The 24,335-nt window shown below is 37.4% G+C and overlaps 1 protein-coding gene across 2 annotated transcripts; it reads right to left on the minus strand.

The window, feature by feature from the left end:
- Positions 1-7,826: 7,826 nt before the first annotated feature.
- On the minus strand, positions 7,827-12,108 carry LOC125241672 (secernin-3). 2 transcript variants are annotated; one of them, XM_048150251.1, is made up of 8 exons: positions 12,063-12,092; positions 11,923-11,980; positions 11,638-11,839; positions 11,310-11,506; positions 10,802-11,105; positions 10,460-10,651; positions 10,076-10,210; positions 7,827-9,797 (listed from the first exon to the last, which is right to left on the minus strand). In XM_048150251.1, the coding sequence occupies exons 3-8, from the start codon at positions 11,806-11,808 to the stop codon at positions 9,567-9,569; spliced, it is 1,230 nt and encodes a 409-aa protein (XP_048006208.1). In that variant the 5' UTR covers positions 11,809-11,839; positions 11,923-11,980; positions 12,063-12,092; the 3' UTR covers positions 7,827-9,566. The 2 variants fall into 2 exon arrangements, with proteins under 2 accessions (XP_048006208.1, XP_048006207.1); XM_048150250.1 differs by having other exon boundaries at positions 11,923-12,108.
- Between the last annotated feature and the right edge of the window lie 12,227 nt (positions 12,109-24,335).

Raw genomic sequence — 24,335 nt, forward strand, 5'->3', positions numbered from 1 at the left:
TATTTTTTTAAATGTACCTATACTTACATAATTTTATCCCATTGATTTGCATTATGTACTGAAATAATTATGGCATGTATTATGACTAAGTAAATGAACAGCTCTTTATTCACCCACCCATAATATTGGCACAAACACTTTTCCTACAGACCAAACATATGATTGTCATAATAGAGATATGTATGTCAATGTTAAGTGTTCTAGTGCCAATAATTGAGTAGTTTAACAGTTTAACTGAACAGTTCTTACGTCCTTGTCGTGGGACAGAAACATTCAGATAAGGATATTTGAGCTAACTATGTACATAACTCGTCCGTAAGTACATAGCGTCCAAGGCCCCGTTTCAGGAATCGTGCAAGTCTTGTACAGTCAAGGTGTTAAATATAGATGCGAACAAGGTGCCTTAAATATGTATACACGATTTTATTGTTTATACGTTAAGGTTGTGGATACATATATTTGGCACTTTGTCTGTATCTACATTGAATACCTTGACTGTACGAGAGTGCAGCACTGATATGCGAACATGATAACATTGTTTTAATACCGATGCCAAGTTGTATTTTTCGTGAAACGGTGTCCTAGTTTAATCTAATCCTTAGAGATTTCAGTTAATGTATAGACGAGTAGGTAATATGCTAACAAACATGTTGCTACTCTCTGTTGTTTGATAGTATGTCATATTTCATGAATAACAATTAATTATGTAGATTATAGCCGCGTTTATATTTGTCTGTTGTGTTGTGTCGTGACGCATCAGAACGGTATCGGTTTCAACCATTTAATATCGTTGCATTCACATTTATCTGATGCACTGTGTTGTGACGGCTTGTGTTGTGTCGCGTCACAAGCGATCCCGGTCCGCGTCAGATCGGGTGAGGTACGGGGGGCGGGGCAGCGACACGACACAGCTCCTTTGGCTAGTGTGAACGCGCTAGTCTTGTGTTGTTACGCGTCAGAGCTTTTGATGTCTTCTGCAATCAAACTATGATTTTTTTCAAACTGTGCCTTCGACGTTCTAAAATACTGAGGAAATTTTTCAGGATCACTCTCAACTTCTCAAGCTCTTTAACGAGACTATGAAACTCGCCTTTACTCTCTCTTTTTCTATTTACTGGATGAATCCAATACCTCCTTCTCTTTTTTTCTTTTGTAAGAAGCGTAGCCAGCGCCAACAATTGCAATTCAACTTCAAAATCGGAATCTGAATCGGATGATTCTTGAAAAAACATTGTGAACGTGTGAGCTATCCGAGTGCTGAGAACGAACTGATAAAAAATTGCGTCAGAATGCGTCATAACACGTCATATTAATGTGAACAGTAGCCATCACGACAGAGAGCATCACAACACGACACGACAGACAAATGTGAATTTAGCTTGAATAATAGTCGCTGATATGAAATCGTCGCGATATGGAATAAGTAGTTGTAAATATTTATTTAATGAAATAATGTAGTGAGTGGTGTACTAGTGGCTTACGGAACTTACTACCAGCATTCTAGTCTGTTTCATTACTCATAGTGTACGCTGCTCGAATAATGTGTCTGCAGACCGTGCCGCATTCGAAATATTTTTTTCCATTTGTACAATATCTACGTACAAATTGATAATTCTAAAGTATGCTAAAGGAAATATATATATTGTGATATATGTTGGTGTTTTAATTCGAAAGCTTTGTTCGCTGGGTGTAAGATTGTCGGTAGAAACTTCTGTCCGAGCCACAGTTATAGGTTAATAATAAGACACGTATTAACAAACTGCGCTCAAGGAAGGCATTACAGAACTTCCAAGTCCATGACTTAAGTCTGATCGAATGTGTAATTTTATTAAGCTTGCTGTAGACTTGAGCGCCGTCTATTAATATGAGTAAAAGTGCCGTGGCACAGTTAAACTTAATCAATTTGTGCTAAGTCCGAAGGAACATGCTTACTGTTGCGAACTGTACGTCCTGTCGACCGGCTATGCGGCGCAACGCATTCTGTACTCTGCTTGGTTTCCCATCGCAGGTGACAGTTGCCTCGCCTAGCCGGTGAATAGGTCTTGATTTCACCAATGAACTGGCCACTGGTTTTTATAAATAATAAGGATCTCATTATTCTTAATAATTGAATACTATAATGAAACAGTAGAGATAGTCGTTTTGTGTACTTTCAAGCGCCACACCCAATAGGTACAATTATAAACTCTAAAGCAACGTCTCATGGCGTAGGGAAACAAGCAGGACGAACATATCATTTCCTGGTTTTCGACATCACTGGGAAATTTGTATTAAGCAAGGCTCGCATGATTAAGTGGCTTAACTAAAATACCGTTTTGTCAAAATTACTACATATTGTGATGTAAGGATTCATTTAAGAGGAATCAACAGAACTAATCTATGATTTTTGTTTCTCTACATTAGGTATCTTTACTACATTTTATACAGGGCTAGGTTTTGGCCGCAACTTATGGGGTACCTCATAATTGTGTTAGTTGGTTTATGACTATGAGTTGCAAGATATGAATACAAAATTAACTTAATGTAGATAATAACAGTATGGCATTTATTAAATCTCAAAGAATGTGCTACGTTTAAGTGTACAACTTAGCCGTTTATTTGTAATAATATTGCATTAGGTAGCTTAAATATTTATCTTTCCCTAATCTTACGAATTCATGTGATACTTCAGACTAAGTTGTATAAGTACATGAAATTAAAGAACCTTCACTCTTTGAAGTATACCTTATTTTAATGAAGCCTATTGTGCCTGAGCTGTAAGTTCACATTTTTGACACATTTGTTTTGAAGTATATTGCGATGTGGCTAAGACGTATCGTTTGCCAAATTTACTGATTATTTACGAAATGATTGAATCGATTAGGCCCTATGTACGGTCGACTACAAAGAGATGTATACACTTTTTCACCTTATTGCATTGTAATAAGGTGAAAAATGGATACATCTCTTTGTAGTCGACTGTACAAGGAGGCGCTTAAACAAATATACGATTTCTATCAACTTACTGAAATGTCATTTAAATCGAAATGACTCTCTGCCACAGCACTAGTTTAAAAATAAAAATGAATGATAAATGACATATACTCTGTCAAACAAGTCTGTCAGTAAATAAGAACAAAGAAAACTATAGGTATCCTTTTCTCTAGCACCCAAAAGAAAAGGATGCATATAGTTTTCTTTGTTCTTATTTACTGACAGACTTGTTTGACAGAGTATAATAAGTAAATCCTGCGTGATAAATTAATATCGTAAAATACTCACTAACGAAGATCCGCAAAAATGTAACATGTGCTAGATTATGTTTAAAGTAAGCAATATATTGTTTTTATGTACCTGATTTTTTTTAATATTATTATATGATTTTATTTAAAAGTTTATAAGGTCGCGCCAGTTTACGTTTTGTGGGCGCTGTCATGTGTCAAAAATGTGAACTTACAGCTCCGGGGCAATAGTTCTCCAAGTAAAGCATGTACCGAAAAGTTTTTTACAAAGTAGGTATATTTTTGATATTAATTAAACCACAATTTATAGTAATATTTTATTTTAATTAATATCATGGTATATGTCTATTTACAATGACTATATACATTTTACACTTCAAAACCTGGAAAATTAGGACATAAGCAGAAAAATAAATCGTTTACTTGCTAATACTAGCATGCAGAATCTGTAAAAAAACTATTCGGTACTGCATTAGGGTAATTCCGAAAGTCGTCTAATTACGAAAGTCTCATAAGAATCACCATTGTTTCCATCATATCAAGATAGATAGATAGCTATCTATCTATAAATAACTTTTCTCCTCACTAGCTCGGAAACACGTGTTTTGTCCTTTAATACCAGCGGGTAAAAACGCATTTTATCCACTAGTGGGTAAAGTAATTTGACCTTGAATAAAGTCAAATCAACTGCTTTAAAATTGATAAAAGTAGGTGACTCTAGTAATAAAGATAATTTACCACTTGTGAAACTACTGGAAGCAGTGATAAACGCATTTTTTGGGTTGTAGTTTCCTCGCTATAGTGAGGGGAAAAGTTTTGTGTTACACTCGGGTGCAAATGTATTTTACTTCTCGTGTGTTAAAAAACTCGCAAGTTCAGGATTCTATTTTCGAACCACTCGCCTCGCTCGTGGTTCAACTATAGAATCCTTTCACTTGCTCGTTTTTTAATTCCACACTCGGCGTTAAAATACAACTTTGCCCCCTTGTATAACAAATAACTATTATTCGTATCCACAACACAACATATAAAGGCTTACAATAAACAGGAAAAAAGAAATGTGAGTATACCGCTCACCGCTTAACTTAACCAACCAAAGAAAAAAGAAACAAAATTATAAAGAAACATGTGTCGTGGTACAAAAGGCGCTGGCTCAGCGTTGTGATGTGGCAAGCCACATCGCTGGTATTCTGCCAGTAGGTACCTTAGAAAAAAAGTAATTAAATTAAAAACACCTGAGTGTGTGTGTGTGTGTGTGTGTGAGAGAGAGAGAGAAAGAATGTGTGTATGTGTGTTTGTAAGCGCGCGCGTTTTGAGCGTTGGGGGACATTTATAACTTTTATAAGCATAAAATAAATATGTATACAAAATAGCAGCGACAGGAATCAGTTTAAGGGGAATTAAAAAAAAAAGATCAAAGAAGAGGATTAAGAATGATTGTAATTAATATTGTGATTTCTGCTGGTTAAGAAGATATAGTCGAGTCGAAGATTCCCCTGTCGGAATTACCAGAGCATTTCTGTCATTCGGAATTACCCTAATGCACCTTACAGGCCTTAACCCTTTACCGCATGGATTTTTTAATCTCTACGAATTAAATATATGTGATAAAATAACATAAACGTAATAAAATAAAAATTATGAAAAAAATCTAAATTCAACCTAATTAGAAATATTAGTAAAAAACCACCAGTTCCAGATTAGGAACTATATGCATCAATGGCTACACCGTGTCCCTGGTCTAATTTGGAACAGTATGCGGTAATATGTATGGGAACGAAGATGACAAAAAAAATACAGTTTCAAAAAACGTTTTTTACTTTTAATAATTTCGCGTGAAAAAGAAAACCAAAGCACTTGAAGACAATATAAAAATAAACTTTTTACATGAAAAACAATGTCGTCAATAAATCATTTTACGTGAAAAATCTGGAAACAATTGCGGTCTTTGTTTAGGCAAAAATAACATCTGCATTTGTGGCAATATATATGCGATTTCAGGCTACAATGTTTGTAATACGATACCTAAACTGTAAATTTTAAATTGTTGATTTTTTTTTGGAAATAGACTATTTTTTATTTTATTTTGAACCCTTTATTTAAGTAAAATAATATATGTACGAAACACTGACTGCATGAAGTTCCATATTTGTCAAACTCACAAAAAAACCACTAATGCATACAGTTCCACATTAGTCTAATCTATTTTACCTATAACGTATAGTGTTCCATTTTAGGAACATACTTTACCGACATCATACATAGTAATTTAAATATAAATACTTATGCGTTTTACCATAAAATCATGCGGCATCCATTGTTTTAATAATTACTACTTAAAATATATTTATTACACTGAATACAATCACGAAAATCGTATATCAAAGTTGTAGATCGCACTTGCAACTAAAAATTGCCAAATGTCGGTAGAAATGAAAACGTTTCATGGACCACTGACTAGATAGAAGTCATAACGAGTACAGAAAATGTTCCGTAGTATGCATACTTTCTACCCGGTAGAAGTTGAGCAAAACAAATGACATTTCAATTGATTTACGAGGAAAATAACATTACGTTCCAAATTTGGAACCATATGCGGTAAAGAGTTAATACCCTTCCTACTATATCGTCGACATAGGTACAACATAGATCTAAATTGTCATAAATCATTTCCATATTGATTTTCGAGAAAATAGTACATTACGATACAAGTGCGAAAAAAAGGAAGTTCGAAACGAGTGGCGATAAATTAAAACACGACCGAAGGGACACGAGTTACGAATTTCCTTTTCGCACGTGTATCGTACGACGTTTTTCAGTACAGATGAGCCTCCGAAGTTTCGACCTGGCATATAATGAACCACTTCTCGCATTAGTGCGTAAAAAAAACACCATCTGTACTGAAATAGTACATTACGATACAAGTGCTGAAAAAAGGAAGTTGGAAACGAGTGGCTATATAGTATATATATTAAAACCAAAGAGAATCGAGTATTATAGAGAGTTACTGTCGAAGTAAAATGTGTAATCACAGTGCATCTCTTGACACAGGCTTAAAACTTTTGAACCTCAGTTTTGACAATTTGGCCCATGTTCTTAGCTTGATATGTTTTAAAATGTCAAATATTAATATTAGCGCCATCTAGCTGAGCGTACCACAAAGGTGTAATGCCATCTAGGTCACCGTACCTTTTTCTGTATGGTACTGAGGTACGTTTCTTTCTTAGACTTTATCTGTCTATACGGAGTTATATAGGTCTTTGATTAAAACACAACCGAAGGGAGAGAGGGAATTAAGTGAGCGTGTATCGTACAGATGGCTCTCCGAAGTTTCGACCTGGCCCCGTAGCCGAATGGCATTTCTCCGACGCCAAACGAAAGCGATACGCCGCTGGCTCTGTCGCGCCAATACGCAAGCGCGATAGAGATAGATATCTACTAGCGCTTCGTTTCGTGAGCGATTGTGCCATTCGGCTAGCCACCCAGGGTGGCTAGCCGAATGGCACAATCGCTCACGAAACGCTCACGAAACGAAGCGCTAGTAGATATCTATCTCTATCGCGCTTGCGTATTGGCGCGACAGAGCCAGCGGCGTATCGCTTTCGTTTGGCGTCGGAGAAATGCCATTCGGCTACGGGGCCTGACGAGAAATGAACCACTTCTCGCACTAGTGCGTAAAAAAACTACCATCTGTACTGAAAATACTATCCTAGTGTTTATTTAAAACGCTCCCTTCGGTCGTGTTTTAATTTATCGCCACTCGTTTCGACTGGCGTACTTTTTCAGTATGCCAACATCTTTGGCCGAATAACGATTGGCATAATCTCATTAGCTATGCATAATCGTTTGTAAAAGTCAGTAAGCAGAACATCGATACCCATCTTACCTAGAGACGCGATGATAGCGAGAGCGAGTTAGTTCGCCGCCGAGCGATGAATAGGTATAAATCGCTCGCTATGTCTTTTATTAACACGGGAGCGACCACGCGACTCTTGTTCGTTTCTATCTATCGCCGATATCTCTTTGCTTACTCGCTTTCGGTGGGAGCAGTACCTTAAGCTGGCTCATGTTACATAAAGAAGATCCTCCTCCTCTTCCTCTATTTTTAAACTCGCTTGCCTCGCCCAGAACTCGAACTCATGTGATTTAATCCACAGAGTAATTCTTTCGAGTGCTTATCTTTAGCGCAATTAGTGAGAAATGCCTGTCACCTAACAAAATGTCGCAGCTTGCTACTTACTGATCAAGAGGAAGGACCTCATACAAATCGCCCGGCATGACCTATCTCCCGAAATCTGTGGGAAGGACTATTAGCACATCTCGGACACTGGCGATCAAATATATGACAGAGGCGCGTTCCTAGCACACATTCTAAGCTTGTGTAGGTGAACGCGTAGCATGCTTGTATGTGTGAGATATGACAGGTCGACTGGTCGCGTTTTTGACAGGCGGTAAGTGTGAGGTAACCGAGAGGGGGTGGGCGGCACTTTCAGCGGGGAGCGGGAGTGGCCATACTGTACGATAGTACTCTTTATTATACTGTGCTATTAGGTACGGCTGCTAACGTCTTCCTAGATGATGCTTGACGAAAAGAAAACGAAATAGTTGTCTTGCAATAAACTTTATCGAAACTTTCGTTACAAGTCATAGTAGATGATTGTAATACTACTTATTACTATATTATATAATTAAAGATATATACAAGAAAAGTAAAAGTAGAATAAAATTAGACAGGCTGGGACCTATCATTTCGTAGAGGCGTAAAGCAAGGGGACCCACTGTCACCCAAAATTTTCATAGCTGTACTTCAAAATATTATGAAAAACTTAAACTGGGAAAGGAAAGGAATACAGGTTGGCACAGAGTTCCTGAGCAACCTGCGCTTCGCAGATGATATTGTAATATTCACAAATACATCAAAACAACTAGAAACAATGCTTATAGAACTGAATAAGGCTAGCCAAGCTATAGGATTACAACTTAACACTATGAAAACAAAAGTCGCTACAAATAGCTACAAACATCCAATAATCTTAAACAAGACACAGATAGAGTATGTAGATAGCTATATATATCTTGGCAAGCAAATATCTTTTAGCAGAACAAGACACGAAGACGAAGTAGATCGCAGAGTCAACATTACTTGGAAGAAATATTGGAGTTTCAAAGAAATATTAAAATCAAAACTACCGCTTAAGTTAAAAAAGAAAGTAATTGATTCTTGCTTGCTGCCATGCCTATCTTATGGTGCACAGACCTGGATATTTACATATAGAATAAAAAACAAAATACGATCATGCCAGCGAGCTATGGAACGAAGCATCCTAGGACTAAAACTTATAGACAAACAAAGAAGCGATGACATACGCAGGAAAACAAAAATAATAGATGCAGTACAACACACTCAAAGGCTAAAGTGGAAATGGGCCGGACATCTTGCCAGGGTCACAGATAACAGATGGACAAAACGTGTCACAAAATGGTTGGGTCCAAGCGGGAAAAGGAGATCAGGAAAACCAAAAGATCGTTGGGTCAATGAAATCAAAAACATAGCGGGGACAGACTGGATGGAAAAGGCACAAAAAAGAAGTGATTGGAGGCAGCTGGAGGAGGCCTATACCCGAACAGGGGCCATGTCTTAACCACGTTTTGAGATTGAAATATTTACAGATTGTTAAAACTTATTTTAAGTCATGGAAATAAAGGCTATGTTTACACTATATTATAAGTATAATATAACACATTCGCTACTAAGTACATCGCTATTGACATCGAGATCATTCAAAAAGAGTCTGATAACGATACGAAGTTGTGTGATGTAGAAATGTAATACATTTATTATTTGTATATTCATTTAAATTCCATAAAATTTAATTTTATAACAAAAGAAAATAACAAAAACATAAACAATAACAACTTTTAAATATTCTTAATATCTTTGGTTTCTTTATGACCCTTTAAATAGTTTTTAAACGTTTTTAAACGATGTAAAGGTTCATTTATGGTGTTTGGCACTTACGTCACACCTCGGACACTAGCGATCAAATATATGAAAGAGGCGCGTTCCACACAGTCTAAGCTCGTGTAGGTGAACGCGTATTATGCTTGTATGAGTGACATATGACAGGTCGACTGTTCACGTTTTTGACAGGCGGTAACTGTGAGGTAACCGAGAGGGGGTGGGCGGCACTTTCAGCGGGGAGCGGTAGTGGCCATATTGTACGTTAGTACTCTTTATTATACTGTGTTTACGTTATTATTACGCATGCGGTGTTGAACGACGTAAGCACCGACCGCCACATGGTACCTTTTGTCGTCGTAACCCGTTACATTTATTCTTACAATCTATTCGTTTTCGGTGTCAACGATGTAAATTTTCACTTCTTTCATAACATAATCTTCCATCAGATTGTCAATGTTTAAATTTTCTCCGGCGTCATAGTGACGTAGCGTTGATTCCACTCGCTCGATGCTTTCGGCTTCCAATATTTGTAACTGTCTGATCAGTTCTTGGCTTTTGGTGCCTCGGATTATATGATCTGCATGTAGCTTGTATAAACGACTCTCGTGCTTGGGCTGTAAACGAAACTTACTTTAATTTTAGTTACCTACTAATTTATTTAATAACTGACAAGAAATTACAAAATTTCGTAGCATTAGTAGTCATTTAAACTTGCCTACGACGAGACCCCGAAGTCCTACAGTTCAAAGTTGTATACATATTTGAAATTAAATTTGAAAAGCTGCGTCGCGCCGATTATCTTATCCTACTTGAGTGAATGCTCGATCCGGCTCTGAGTGTAAGTAGGTACTTTTTACGCAACTGCACCTAGAATGATCAAGCTTTTACTTACTTCCTGGAGGCTCTCTGTGTAGCACGAAGTCTCGCAATTCGGAGTGAAGACAAAAGGTTTGAAAAGCGACACGCTAGGGTCTGGTGTTGCCGTGAACCAATGGACGCTTCTTCCGTTCTCCGTTAAAATTGATACCTACAAATAAGTAGGTAACAGTTTGTTGAAGTTTGAGTAATCTAAGTAGAGCGGCTTCTAAACTTAGTAACAGATATAAATTTCATTGTAGATTGAATATGTATAATATGTAGCTACTTATAGTAGATTGAATATGTATAGTATGTACCTACTAGTGATTTTTTAAATATTATACCCTACATTATAAGGAAACAGAAAACATAATTACCTACTATAATGAATGAGAATAAACTAGCAATTCCAGTTTACCTGACTTCCTTGGGTGGGGAAGCCATCATCGCACCCTCGGCATATTCGGCTCTTCTTGTGCCGCAGCACATAGAACATGTCATGTATGGTGAATTCTGAATCCTTACAGCCATTTCTGAGAAGTGCCTCACCATCGAGTTGACGGTGGACGTCACCGCCAGATGAAAAAACTTTCGTGAAGTTAAACTCGCCCTGAAACAGGAAAAATAGATTTTACATATATAATGTAGCTGAGTCAGTGTGTAAATTGTTTGGTGGAGGTGCTTGCTTACTTTAATGAAATCTCTTTCACAACTTGTACAATAGCCATAAATTAAAGAATGTGTAGTTAAGATTTCTTACCTGTCCATCCCAAAGTCCTAACTCCTGCGCTTTTTCTTTTAATCCATCAGACATTTTGTCGATCTTCGTAGTGATAGTTAGGCCATTAGAGATGTTCCTGTATGACAACACTTTCTCCGCAGCCCACAGGTTTCCGCTTGTCTCGAGCACCCATGCTTGAGTCGGGTCCGCAATAAGAAACGAGTTGTGGTAAAAGAGACTGTCATCATGCTCACTGCAGGGACCACCTTGTCCATATTTTTCAAGAAGAGATGTAATAACATCTATTGAGTCTTCAGCAGTATTGCCTCGTTCTAATCCCAAGCTGAAAATAAATTCATATTTAGTAATATATTTTCTACATAATATTGATAATCTGGGATGAAATTAATGAATTTAGGGAGAGGTGGAGCATGGGCCATTATTTAAGAAATACGAAATTACTAATTCTACAATTTAGTTTAAGCATCCTTTTAAATATAAATTGCAGAGAGATAAAACACAATTATTTGGTAGAAAGTCATGTTACCGAACAAGATCCATTCCCAGCAAGCGTTTTTCCTGAGCATTTCCGAGGCCCTTGTCATTTTTCGTCCATACAGCTTCATTGCCAATGACCACATTCTTGTCATTAGCACCCATCTCCGCTCCCCACATCCACCCTGGCTTGCTCAGTATTACAGCATTTAGGGGCTTACAGCTCTCTTCAATTTTAATGTATGTGCACTGTTAACATAACCACAAAATAAATTCTGTGTCGAATGCCATAACACAATCAATACAAAAAAAAAAAAACTAAAATTTTCAATTATAAAAATAATCAGTTGAGAGTCACCTACCATGCAGTGTTATGTTACCTTTAATGGTCCCTGTCTGATTCCTCCCGCGAAATGCACAACTTCCTGCACCTCATGACGAGGCCGGTCAGAATTTTTACCAAATATAACTTGATTATCACTTGTGTGAGGCGGTAGCACAACAAAGGTGTCACATGATTGTGGAGGAGACATATTAGAGCGTGCATTCATTTTTTCCACAAGATGCGCTTTCGTGACTGCACTGCAATGTTTACAAAACGACAAACGTTATTGATTTTCACTTATTGATTTTGATAAAGCTATTGATAGATGCCATGCAAGTACCTTATTCCGTGACGTCCACTCTTAGGTGGCTTCCGCCCGTCATGCGACGGTGTGGATCCTGCAATGCAATTTAAATTGCGTTTGTTTATATAGTGGTCTTCGTGTTCATAGTCATTAGTCAAGCTTTAAATCAACAGTACTTATTTAGAAGTCATAGTTTGACAGACTGACAGTACAACTACCACGACAATACAGGCGAAGCAAGAAAACATGACCTTGAATGAGGTTAGGTAAAGGCTTCTACATACGTTGCAATTAAGCTAGGAACATACTACGCGGACGTCCGTCGTAAAGCTAGGAACACACTACGCGGACGTCCGTCGTAAATCGACCGCGGACGGGAATCTGGACAATGGAAATACACATAACCGTGCAAACTATCGGTCGACGGACGCGGACGTGGCCTTGAGCGCACGGACGTCCGATCGAAACGTCGCGTCGTACGAATCGACCGCGACCGCGACCGATCAGTGCACGGAACAAAACATCCAGCGAGCCAGATTTCGATCGGACTAGGCTTGTGTCGTTCACGAACTATGAACTGTTAGGAATAAAATCCCATCAATGACCGAAATGAACTGAATCTTTCCAAGCTCTGAGAATCGGTCTTTGCTCATTTAGTTCAGTATAGGATCGGCGAGCGCGAGTGGTTTGGATCGAGAACGAATGTGTGACTGCGTCGACCGAGAGCGAGAGCTATTTAGCAGAGCAACAAAAAAAGTCAAGTTTTCATATTAAACTTCGGTTACTTACAACCTTTGGGCCCGGAATGTTACTATATGTGGACTATTCGTATCATTTTGACACTATTCGGTCCCATTCGTTCTGATCTTTCCGACCGCAGTGGTCGCTGGTCTGGCTGAACTAAATGAGCAAAAGACCTAAAAGAGCGAACTAGTTCGTGGGAGCGATTGAACGAGATCGGAGCGCTCCGACTCCGATCAACGAACGAAACGGCACAAGCCTAGATCGGACGTCCATGCGCTCAAGGCCACGTCCACGTCCGTCGACCGATAGTTTGCACGGATGTGTATTTCCATTGTCCAGATTCCCGTCCGCGGTCGATTTACGACGGACGTCCGCGTAGTATGTTCCTAGCTTAAATGACATGCGATTTTGCAAAAAATGTAGATAAGTTTTTTTGGATGGATTTTTTTTCAGGTTGTTGATTAAGCCTAACTTAGCAAAAAAAGATGAGAAATTAAAAAGTAGCAACATTACAGTATACTCCCATTTTCTATTGATTTGAATATTTTGAATAGGACTATACTACAATGTTGCCACTTTTTAATTTCTACTTTTGTCAGACTGCATACTATGGTAGGCACAAACTACTAAGAAGATACATGATAGGATTGTAGGACAATGAATTCCAAGTATTTCCAACTGATTGTCCCTTAAAAATCCCAGACTCATTGGTGATAGCAAAATTATTGATGATGTTTGGGCCAGGTCTCGACAAAGTAATTTTAGGGTCCCCCCCACATCTAGCGCCTCGCGAGCGTCGCGTCAGGCCAACTGTATGGGCAAAGCCTGACGCCGCGTCGACGCGACGTCTTTTTCCATTCAGTTGGCCCGACGCGACGCTCGCGAGACGCTAGATGTGGGGGGACCCTAAAGTATAGACGGTCAACCAAATCTTGGCACGGTCAACAAAAGGCGGCAAATTTGAGAATTGTAAGCAAAAATTTAAGGCTCAGCGGCAAGACTTATTAACTTCCTTAGAAATGTGTTAGAAATACATGACCCCTTGCACTACGCATGTAGTGATTGGTTTTTAACATAGTGATCCCAGGAATAAAAATATTCAAATTTTTATCCCAATTGTTATGGTGGTAGCAGATTGTCTTGTAGTATATTAAGATACTACTAATCCATACTAATTTTATAAATGGGAAAGTGTGTGTGTCTGTTTCTTTGTCCGTCCTTCATGGCAAAACGAAACGACGATTTGTCGTAATTTTTTAAGTGGAGATAGTTGAAGGCATGGAGTGTGACATAGGCTACTTTTTGTCTCTTTCTAACGCGAGCGAAGCTGCGGGCAAAAGCTAGTATCTAATAAAACTTAAATAATCTAAACATATTATTTATTGTACTAAGACTCAATATTTATTAATTACACTGAGATCCGTGTTCAAATTGGTTCGAATAAACAGCGATGCACTGGCAACATTCGGCAACGGTAATGGCGTCTGAAGACTGCTTGATAACAAGTGTTTTAGTGTATTTCCATTGTCCAGATCCCCGTCCGCGGTCGATTTACGACGGACGTCCGCGTAGTATGTTCCTAGCTTTATGAACATTGTTAACCTCTACCACAGTATAATAAAGAGTACTATCGTACAGTATGGCCACTCCCGCTCCCCGCTGAAAGTGCCGCCCACCCCCTCTCGGTTACCTCACAGTTACCGCCTGTCAAAAACGCGACCAGTCGACCTGTCATATCTCACACATACAAGCATGCTACGCGTTCACCTACACAAGCTTAGAATGTGTGCTAGGAACGCGCCTCTGTCATATATTTGATCGCCAGTGTCCGAGATGGCCTCTACAATTAAATAATTAATATTGATCATAGAAAATGGCCAAAATAAACAATACCCCCCCCCCCTTCTTATCTCCGAAGTTTACAGACAAAATATTATGAAAATTTTACGAAATATTGGTTTTATGCTAAATATTAAGTACAGGAAAAATTAAAGTTGTGTCTGTAAATTGGAAACTTTTTTTTATAAAAAAAACTTTTCAGATTTTAACTTTCAATTTAATCACTCTTGCGGATGTATATTGTACTTCAAATTATTCTTTCAAATAATACAAGAGTTTACGTAAAAAAATATCTTTCAAATAAAGTAAAAACTGTCGAAATCGGCTAACACCATAAAAAGATCCCTGAAAAACCAACATACATACTAGTCGCTCAAATTAGTTAGCGAATACACCGAGAGATGGCGCTATGTCTATACTTCTAGTGAAGTCTTTCAAGTTATACTCGAGAAACATGATTATTTTAACTATTGAAAGTTTGTCCGGATACGGAACCCTCGATGGGCGAGTCCGACTCTCACTTGGCCGGTTTTTTTGTATGGAGTTGGCGTTCTTCTCCTAGTGAGTATTATATTCTTTGCTCAGCGGCGGCAATAGTCTTAACTCAGTCTTAACAAAACGCGAAGGTTTAGTTCCCATAGAAAATTAGAATTTCGCGTCTTTTTAACCGCCGCCTCAAATCTCAAGGAACATTATCAATAGGCTAGTTTCCTATACTTAAAATAAAATATTTTATGCAGTGCACGAAATAAAGCACCACAAAATTAGAATAAATATATGGACAGTAGATATGTTTCAACATAATTTCTATTTAATAATAATAAGTCAAAGAGAAATATATAAAGTAAGTGAGTTGACCGTGACGTCACTCCTCAGTATTTCATAGTAATTCCATATTAGCAAATCGTTTTGACAGTTCTTAAAAAGAAGCTGATTTTACTAGTAGGAAACTAGCCTATTCGTCCGTTTTTTTAATGTTCGCGGCCCATTCAGTGGAGACGACCTACGCGCGGCGCAATAGAATTCAATGTCGGCTGCTCGCGTGCGGTCCGTTTGTTAATGTAGGTAAGAATTTAGAATGGCGGCATTGTGTGAATATCAAAGGAGTGAGCCTTCTGTACTTGTACTATTATTATATTCTGTGTCAGAACCCAGTTTTGATGATGCGATCCTGGAGAAATCGAGGAAACTCTTCAAATCTGAAAGGCAAACATATGGTGATTTTTGTGTTTTTATAAGAACAGCATGCATTTACTTACGGAACAGTGAAATTTGGTGCAGTGGAACTGCTGACGATGGTCAGATCTGAACTCCTCAAATCTGAACGGCACACTTCTAGTGACTTTGCTATTTTTTTATAAGAACAGCATGCACTTACGTCCAGAACAGTGACATTTGGTGCAGTGGAACTGCTGGTGAAGATCAGAACTGAACTCCTTAAATCTGAACGGCACGCTTATAATGACTTTGGTGTTTTTATAAGAACAGCGTGCATTTAAGTTCAGAACATTGACATTTATTTGTTAGGAGATTTGTTCTCTTTGTTATGTTTGTTAAGCAGTTTTCAAGTCAAATTTTGTCAAGCTCGATTTCTTATAATCGGATATTGGATTCATGAGAATCATGAGGAATTGAGGAAACTCCTCAAACCTTAACGGTATAAGTATATTAATTTGTATTTCCATCAAATAATCATCTATGACCATTAGTTTCGAATTTCCTCTTTGACGCACATCGTCGCCGCATAATTACTATTTTTAATTTGTGGTCATTGAGGTATATGTACTACGTACTAGAGGCGACGTTGCTAAGAGAATTTTTACACACCCCACTGCGGTCCATGGACCGCAACGTTGTCAGTCGTCTCTAGGCCCTTGCAGTGCAGTGACGTGCCGTGATGCATTTACTTTCCACGTGAATAATGCGTTCTTGTGTGCTTAAAGATTGTTCTAATCACTTGAAAAAATCAAATAAAAGTCAAGGTGTGACATTTCATCGGTAAATTAAACAAAAAACTCGTCTATATTATTTTAAGATTGAATATTCTACAAACACGCGAGCGGGAGCGGGACTGCCGCCATTTTGGTGACGCAATCATAGACTAGAAAAAGTTAACCGCGCAGATGTACCATTTACATTGTTCCTACTAATGTGTTTCACCTCTAATATATATTTGCGAAATATATTTCTATTTGGAAAATTATTAGGTAACTACTTACTACTCCATGAATTATGTTACTAATAATATAAAAAAAGTTTATTTGTTTATTGATTGTTAATATTTTTGAGTCATCATCCTCCTTGCGTTATCCCGGCATTTGTCACGGCTCATGGGAGCCTGGGGTCCGCTTTTGACGACTAATCCCAAGATTTGGCGTAGGCACTAGTTTTACGAAAGCGACTGCCATCTGACCTTTCAACCCGAAGGGTATCTAGACCTTATTGGAATTAGTCCGGTTTCCTCACGATGTTTTCCTTCACCGAAAAGCGACTGGCAAATATCAAATGACAGTTCGCACATAAGTTCCGAAAAACTCATTGGTGCGAACCGGGGTTCGAACCCGCGACCTCCGGAACGAAAGTCGCACGCACCTACCGCTAGGCTACTAGCGCTTCGTTAATATTTTTTGAGTGAAGTTGTATTTTTAGCACGCTCACTTTTTGCAGTTTTCTTTGGCCTAGTCATGAAAAAAGGGAACAATGGATACGCTTTGTCCAAAAATTGTGCTGAGGAAACTTGGTTACCAACTGACTACACATATATATGTTCATTCATTATATTTTAAAGAAGAAGATAAGTACAGCACAATTATATTAATTTGTATTGTTTAATTTGTAAATAAATAAATCATTTTGACTAGAATAGCCGTATTTAAACTAAATGTAAAATTCCCGTTAGGCAGAATATAAAAATGTGTCACATCTGATGGTGGTAATGGCCGCTCCCCCCACCCCGCGCATTTGTCAGCATGTGCAGTGTTTTCGCTTGGCAACGTCGCCTCTAGTACGTAGTACATATACCTCAATGTTTGTGGTAGTATCTGACATCCGATATTTAATCTGACAATTTCAAATTCAGAAGAAGCGTCTCGCTACTTATAATGTAGGTACTAGCTTTTGCTCGCGGCTTCGCTCGCGTTAAATATACAAACTTCCACCCCCCATTTAAGGGAAGTGGGGGGTTAGAAAGAGACAAAAAGTAGCCTAATATGTCACTCTCCATCCCTTCAACTACTTATCTCCACTTAAAAAATCACGTTAATTCGTCGCTCCGTTTTGCCGTGAAAGACGGACAAACAAACAGACACACACACTTTCCAATTTGTAATGTTAGTATGGATATGGATTTTCCTTAATGTATTCGACTTAACAACTTAGCAAACTTGAGTCAATGAACAAAGTCAAGAACGGCCGATCCGGGTTTTTAGTTTAAGTACTTTGGGGTTAAATTGTTTTATTTGAACAAAATGGACGCGGACTGCCGTGGATGTCAATCTGTTAAAGGGGCAGTTCTCCAAGACATGCTTTTTTGTCTGACTTTCGTGCTCGATTTTTATAATTATTTTAGGAAGATACCTACCTAATTAATAAAGCTATTAAAAACCTTTGCCTATATGCTATTCTATTGAAGGCCCATCTGGATATCTAGAAGAATGTGGTGCATGAAAATCAGGGGTCACGAAAAAAATCAGGGGTCATACAACTTGAAAATCACATCATGAGGGCATGAGAATCAGATTTGAATACATGAAAGTCAGATTTGATTATTGATAGAAGGAAAAAATAAAACTAAATAATTAATTAAATGATTTAAAATGTTATTTATTATTTAAAAAAAACCGTTCTTGGCTAAAGAAGAGAAAGTGTGACCTCCTCAACTCTTAAATGATAATAAATTTAACAATCAGTTATTAACAATCAATTATGTAAGTCTTAAACAAAGTAACGAGCTACATAACATACTCACATTATTAATGTAAGTTTAATTTAAAAATATACAATCATTGTTGTTAGGAATGTCGTGGTGTTTTTTTATATTTAAAATCTCCTTTATCCGAGTGGGCTTTTGTGGGAATAATTAGGTAACAAGCCTGCCTAATTAGAAACAATTGAACAATTATTGCACCTATATCTTTATATAAAATTCAAATACTTAACATATGTAGACACAGCTTTGTGTAACTAGAAGGCATTTTAAAATTAAATTTATTTTCAAACGACACAATCAAACGGAAAATAAAATGACATTGACAGTGAAGTATTTAATTTTGAAGTAACCAGTAAAGTGGTACGTAAAACAGGAACTAGAACTTGTTAAATCAGTTTCCATTTAATAATAACATTAACAGGGTGTTTTTGCGTAGGGTACGATATTTATACCTACACTTTATATCATATTGCATAGTATATGACTAAATACCGGGATTTTACCATGAACAGGAGAAACAATAGTAATCCTAATAACAATTATGACGAACTTATGACTACTATATGAATAGTTCTGATTATCATGCATGATTTCTGACTTTCATGTCACAAAAATCCATGAAAGTCAGATGCACGATAATCAGAATTAATAACAAATCTCAAAATAACTCTTTAACATTACGATTTTTTTAAACAAGCTCAAGGTTACTTTAAATAGGCCATCTGAGTGTACTGTAGGAATTTTTACATAAACAATGGACGTGAGGTTTTGGAAATATCTTTATCATGACATTCAGAAATCAGCCTAAACCAAAACGAAATATTGGCGATCTTACCTTTCGTGCTCCGAAAATCCCGCGTGAAGACGACGTGTTGCCTGTTCGGCTGATACGCCGCGAGTCGCGACTGACACTTGACGTTGAAGGACATTAGATACCGCTACGTCGATTCATTGGCGAGGTATTAGTGTGGTTTCAAATAAGCATGATTCTCAGGCTTGTCTTTGAGACAAGTAAAAAAAAATACCTTTATATTATTTTTAGTTAATATTTCGTAATAAAGAATTGTAAATATGTTTAGTCGATTAATTAGGTATATGAAAACATACATTGACTTCTTGAAATGTTAATAGGTTTTAAGTAATCTGCTATGATTTCTTGAATTCTGGGTTAGGGACACGGCACGGTTGTCACTTGTCAGATTTTACCGCTTCAAGATTTTTTTTAAGTACGATCCATTTGACATTTAATATACATTATATGCTCTCCAGGTAGAGAACATTGCAATTATGTTATCGTATTTTTTGCAGAATTAATATAACATTAGAACTGTGCTTTATGGCCGGGGCCATGGTCAAATTCCTTGCTCGGAGAATGACCCAAGGCTTATTGAAACTTAAAAGTTACCATCTTTGTTCCAAGTTTGTTCTCGGGTTATTTTGAGTTTGTTACGACGAAAAACTTAATATATAAAAGATAGAAAATTAAAAATAATTTTCTACACTTACCTAAATCCATTTTGCTTAGTTAGGTACATATATATAATTTAAAAAATAATTCGGCCAAGTGTGAGTTGTACTCGGCACCAAGGGTTTGGTACAAATTTTCAATAATCAATTTAAAATAATCTGATGTTGATGTTACTCAAATAACTCTAACCTAGACCTAGTAACTTATTATTTACAGTGGCGGTGCCCCCTTTCATATTGGATCTTAATATTGAATATTTAGTGAGTTAAAAAATAATATACTTATGTATAATTTAAATTTGTAGAGTTTAAAAATGTTCATTAGTGTTCCAAATTTCAAAACGATAGCGTAAGTAATTCTCGAGAGACAGACAGACACACAGACGGACAAACTGGCGCCCTAAACTAGGTTCCTTTGGTACCTTTTTGGCACGGAACCCTAAAAAGATACGACGGGCCAGTGAAACCGGTATTTATATTTTACTTATCTAGGTATTTCTTATATTATATTTATCTATATTAGATTATGAATTATGTTGACCCCATAAAATAGAGAAGGCCACAAAACGAGGGCAGCGCCAGTCCTTTTCGTAATTGTGCAATAATATCCATACATCTATGTGATCTATGTAACACCCAACGTCAAAATATACTTATAATTTTTCGCATTTTTTTATTTAGTGAATCCTACGAAATCTGTTGACATATCCGTAACATCAATATCCAATCCAAAATAATATTATATTTACCTACAGGCGAGGCGCACCAAAAATTCATTGACGAATCTCCTGGTTTATTGACGCTTTGTAAAAAAAAACCTGGTTAACATTTCAGTAAACGTTTTATAGATACCGTGTCACAATGGGGCTTTCATTTGTAACAGGATACGGTAACCAAATAAATACTTCCTATAGTACCTAGTTGTCTTCACCTATACCTATGAGTACAGCACGGGAAGCATGGTCGCGCGATAGACGATAAAATATCAGGCCGTCCCTATCGCACTTACAAATAGTGCGATAGGGACGGCCTGCTATTTTATCGTCTATCGCGCGAGTCGCGCGACCATGCCGACCATGCTTCCCGTGCAGGTTAGAGCAAGTAAGTAGGTAGAAATTAGAGATGGGTCGAATATTCGGTAAATATTCGGTATTCGGCAAGTTTTTCAATGTTTGTATTCGGCCGAATAATTCGGTTGCATTGCCGAATATTTACCGAATAAACAATAGTTATTTGTTATACAAGGGGGCAAAGTTGTATTTTAACGCCGAGTGTGGAATTGAAAAACGAGCAAGTGAAAGGATTCTATAGTTGAACCACGAGCGAAGCGAGTGGTTCGAGAATAGAATCCTGAACTTGCGAGTTTTTTAACACACGAGAAGTAAAATACATTTGCACCCGAGTGTAACACAAAACTTTTCCCCTCACTACAGCGAGGAAACTGCAACGCAAAAAATGCGTTTATCACTGCTTCCAGTAGTTCCACAGGTGGTAAATCATCTTTATTACTAGATTCACCTACTTTTATCAATTTTAAAGCAGTTAATTTGACGTTATTCAAGGTCAAATTACTTTACCCACTAGTGGATAAAATGCGTTTTTACCCGCTGGTATTAAAGGACAAAACACGTGTTTCCGAGCTAGTGAGGCGAAAAGTAAATAACTAATGAGGATCTCACGTATTCCGTTGGATAATAAGCTCCTTTTTTAGTAGCTTTCTAAGGAACTAATAAAAAGAGTTAATTAATTACCCATGCGTCAAAATGTAAATACAATTATTTCAAAGTTAAGAAACCGTAGTTTGAGAGTTGAGAAGAGTTCAGAGTTGTTTTAACTAACTTTTATTTATCCACTAAAGCATAATTAATAAGCACATCGTTGTAGTAACATATGTAACCATTATCTCAATCATTTAATAGTTTTAACTTAACATCCGCTTTAAAAATATGGCGTAACCGAATATTCGGCCGAATGTTCGGTTCGGTAAGAGTTGAACCAATGTTCGGCCGAATATTCGTATTCGTCAAAGTCCATATTCGGCCCATCTCTAGTAGAAATACAATTATTTTAAATAACTGACTCCCCGGGAAATTCTTGGAAAGTTATTCAGTATAGAATTTTCCTCGAAAGTCGTAGGTTCGTCATATTTACATTAGAGAAAAAGACGCAAAATATAATATTTTTTAATTTGCCGCCTTCTTCAAGTGGCGGAAACGGCTTGACAGACTATACTTGGTATCTATAGTTATACGTACACAGGTGTAAAAGTTTGCCATAATCGAATTGTTTTCACGGTGCCCGAGAAAACTGGTGGCACGCTGGCCATAAATCATTTATGTAAACAGGCAACAACAATGAAGCAAAATATAGAGTGCCCTACGGAACCCGACACCGGACGTACTAGCGACTTCCTGTCGGTTTCTGGGGGTCTTACCTACCCGAAGATTTCAAAAGTAAGGATCAAAGAGGATCGAGTATTGTATGTAGAGAGTTACTCTCAAAGTAAAATGTGTGGTCACCGTTCATACAGGTTTAAAGTCTTTTGAACCTCAGTTTTGACAATTTGGCTCATATTTGTTAACTTGATGTATTAAAATTGTCAAATTTTAATATTTGCTCGTTCTGGTCGACCAAAGGAGTAGGCAAAGAGCATTGAGTCACTACGTTTGGAGTAGGTATAATATAAGTCTTTGGTAAGGATAAAGCAATTCAATTATAGTCATTTATACTGAACATTCTCGTTTGATGCGCCTTGGTGGCACTCTATATACTTAATAGACTGTCACGCCTGGCTCGCATTCGTGCGCAGTGGTGTTTCTGACACCGCGTTCTGGCACCATTTTTGGTGTCCGTATGGCACGTCCTTACAATATGTAACTCAATGTACCTACCGCTTCCTCGGGGCAGGTTCTCACCACTACTATATATTGCCATAACCTTCCATTAAATATGAAAGAGAGATTTTCGACAAATAAACTTTCCCGCTTTGTGTGGTTCTTATTCAGCTTTTGTGCTTTGTTGTTTACGTATATTTATAAGCAGTTAATTAAGGTAGGTACGAATAATAACCACTATGGTTACGAGCTATGCTACCATCATATCCCGCCACTTTTATTAATTTTATTGATAATAACAGAGGCGCTATTTTGAGTAATAAGTAACTAATAATTATTTAATACCTAAGTACTACCTAACATCCAATATTTAGGTTAGATATATGTATTTGCAGGTAATACTACTAATAATTGAATCTTACCACATTGGAGCGTAAATGCCGAACACGCTAAATTATAAATTAAGTAATTTCGTATTCATAACCATACCTCGTCCTTAGATCACAGATTGAACACAATGCCTCGTATCGTAAATGGGACAATCGCCAGAGAAATCGTGCACATAACTGGTAACGAGATATTCAACGCGTATTCACAATGTTGAAAATCAGTCAATGGCTTTGCGTTCCCCTGGGTACGACTAAGGTTATGCCATTGCTATGCCATTCTCTATAATCTTTAAGATTCCAGGTTGGTTCCAGCCTAAAGCTGACGACCGGTTTGGCGTAGTCGCTAGTGACCCTGCCTGCTACGCCGCAGTCCCGGGTTCGAATCCCGGTAAGGGCATTTATTTGTGTGATGAGCACAGATATTTGTTCCTGAGTCATGGATGTTTTCTATGTATATAAGTATTTATATATTATACATATATTATATCGTTGTCTGAGTACCCACAACACAAGTCTTCCTGAGCTTACCGTGGGCCTCAGTCAATCTGAGTAAGAATGTCCTATATAACATAGAGTAATAGAAACAGAGAGAGCCTCAATAAAGACCGGCTGTGACCCAACAATGGCGGACATTTTTTTTAAACTTTTTTTATGGATTGGTGGCGGAACACTCAAGCCAGCAATGGCAGACCGTTTGCGATGTGCAAACACGTTTTAAAATCAAAATAATGATGATTCAGGTCAAGAGAAAATCAATTCTTCATTTAATTTCTCATAAATTAATTATTTTACATGAAATTTAGAAATATATTGTTTTTAACTATAAAATAATGACTCACAGTGCAAACACTATTTAACAAAAATACTGGTCACACTCTTGTTTTGCAGTTTGTTGGTTTATGATTATGAACATTAATAAATATCGTGATTTTACGTATAATAACGTATTAATTTACGCATGAAAAGTTACTTCGTATTTTTTTTCTTTCGATTGTTGTAATTTTTACGCAGTTTGATAACGCATGTAGGCATATTTTCTTATTTTTCTGGAGATGTTTTCGCAACGGGCGCCTCGATCCGTCTGACGGGAGATTAGTGGATGAGGTCATAGACAAAGCTATCAATGTGGATGATGGAATCACAGGTTTTTCTTCGGAGTTATCCGTCCATAGAATTGTAGGTTCATGCTATATAATATTTATTTATTTATTTAAAGCTTTTATTTACAGGCATCTTCTGGGCGAGCTC

The sequence above is a fragment of the Leguminivora glycinivorella genome, chromosome Z, assembly GCF_023078275.1.
Source record: "Leguminivora glycinivorella isolate SPB_JAAS2020 chromosome Z, LegGlyc_1.1, whole genome shotgun sequence".
NCBI classification, from domain to species: domain Eukaryota; kingdom Metazoa; phylum Arthropoda; class Insecta; order Lepidoptera; family Tortricidae; genus Leguminivora; species Leguminivora glycinivorella.

What these genes read in the sequence shown, in the direction of transcription:
- LOC125241672 (XM_048150250.1), bottom strand. Translation starts at nt 11,808, where the DNA reads ATGAATGCACGCTCTAATATGTCTCCTCCACAATCATGTGACACCTTT. An exon ending in CTGGGAATGGATCTTGTTCG is followed by an intron (nt 11,106 to 11,309) that starts GTAACATGACTT and finishes ATTTATTTTCAG; the next exon opens with CTTGGGATTAGAACGAGGCA. An exon ending in TAGGACTTTGGGATGGACAG is followed by an intron (nt 10,652 to 10,801) that starts GTAAGAAATCTT and finishes TTCCTGTTTCAG; the next exon opens with GGCGAGTTTAACTTCACGAA.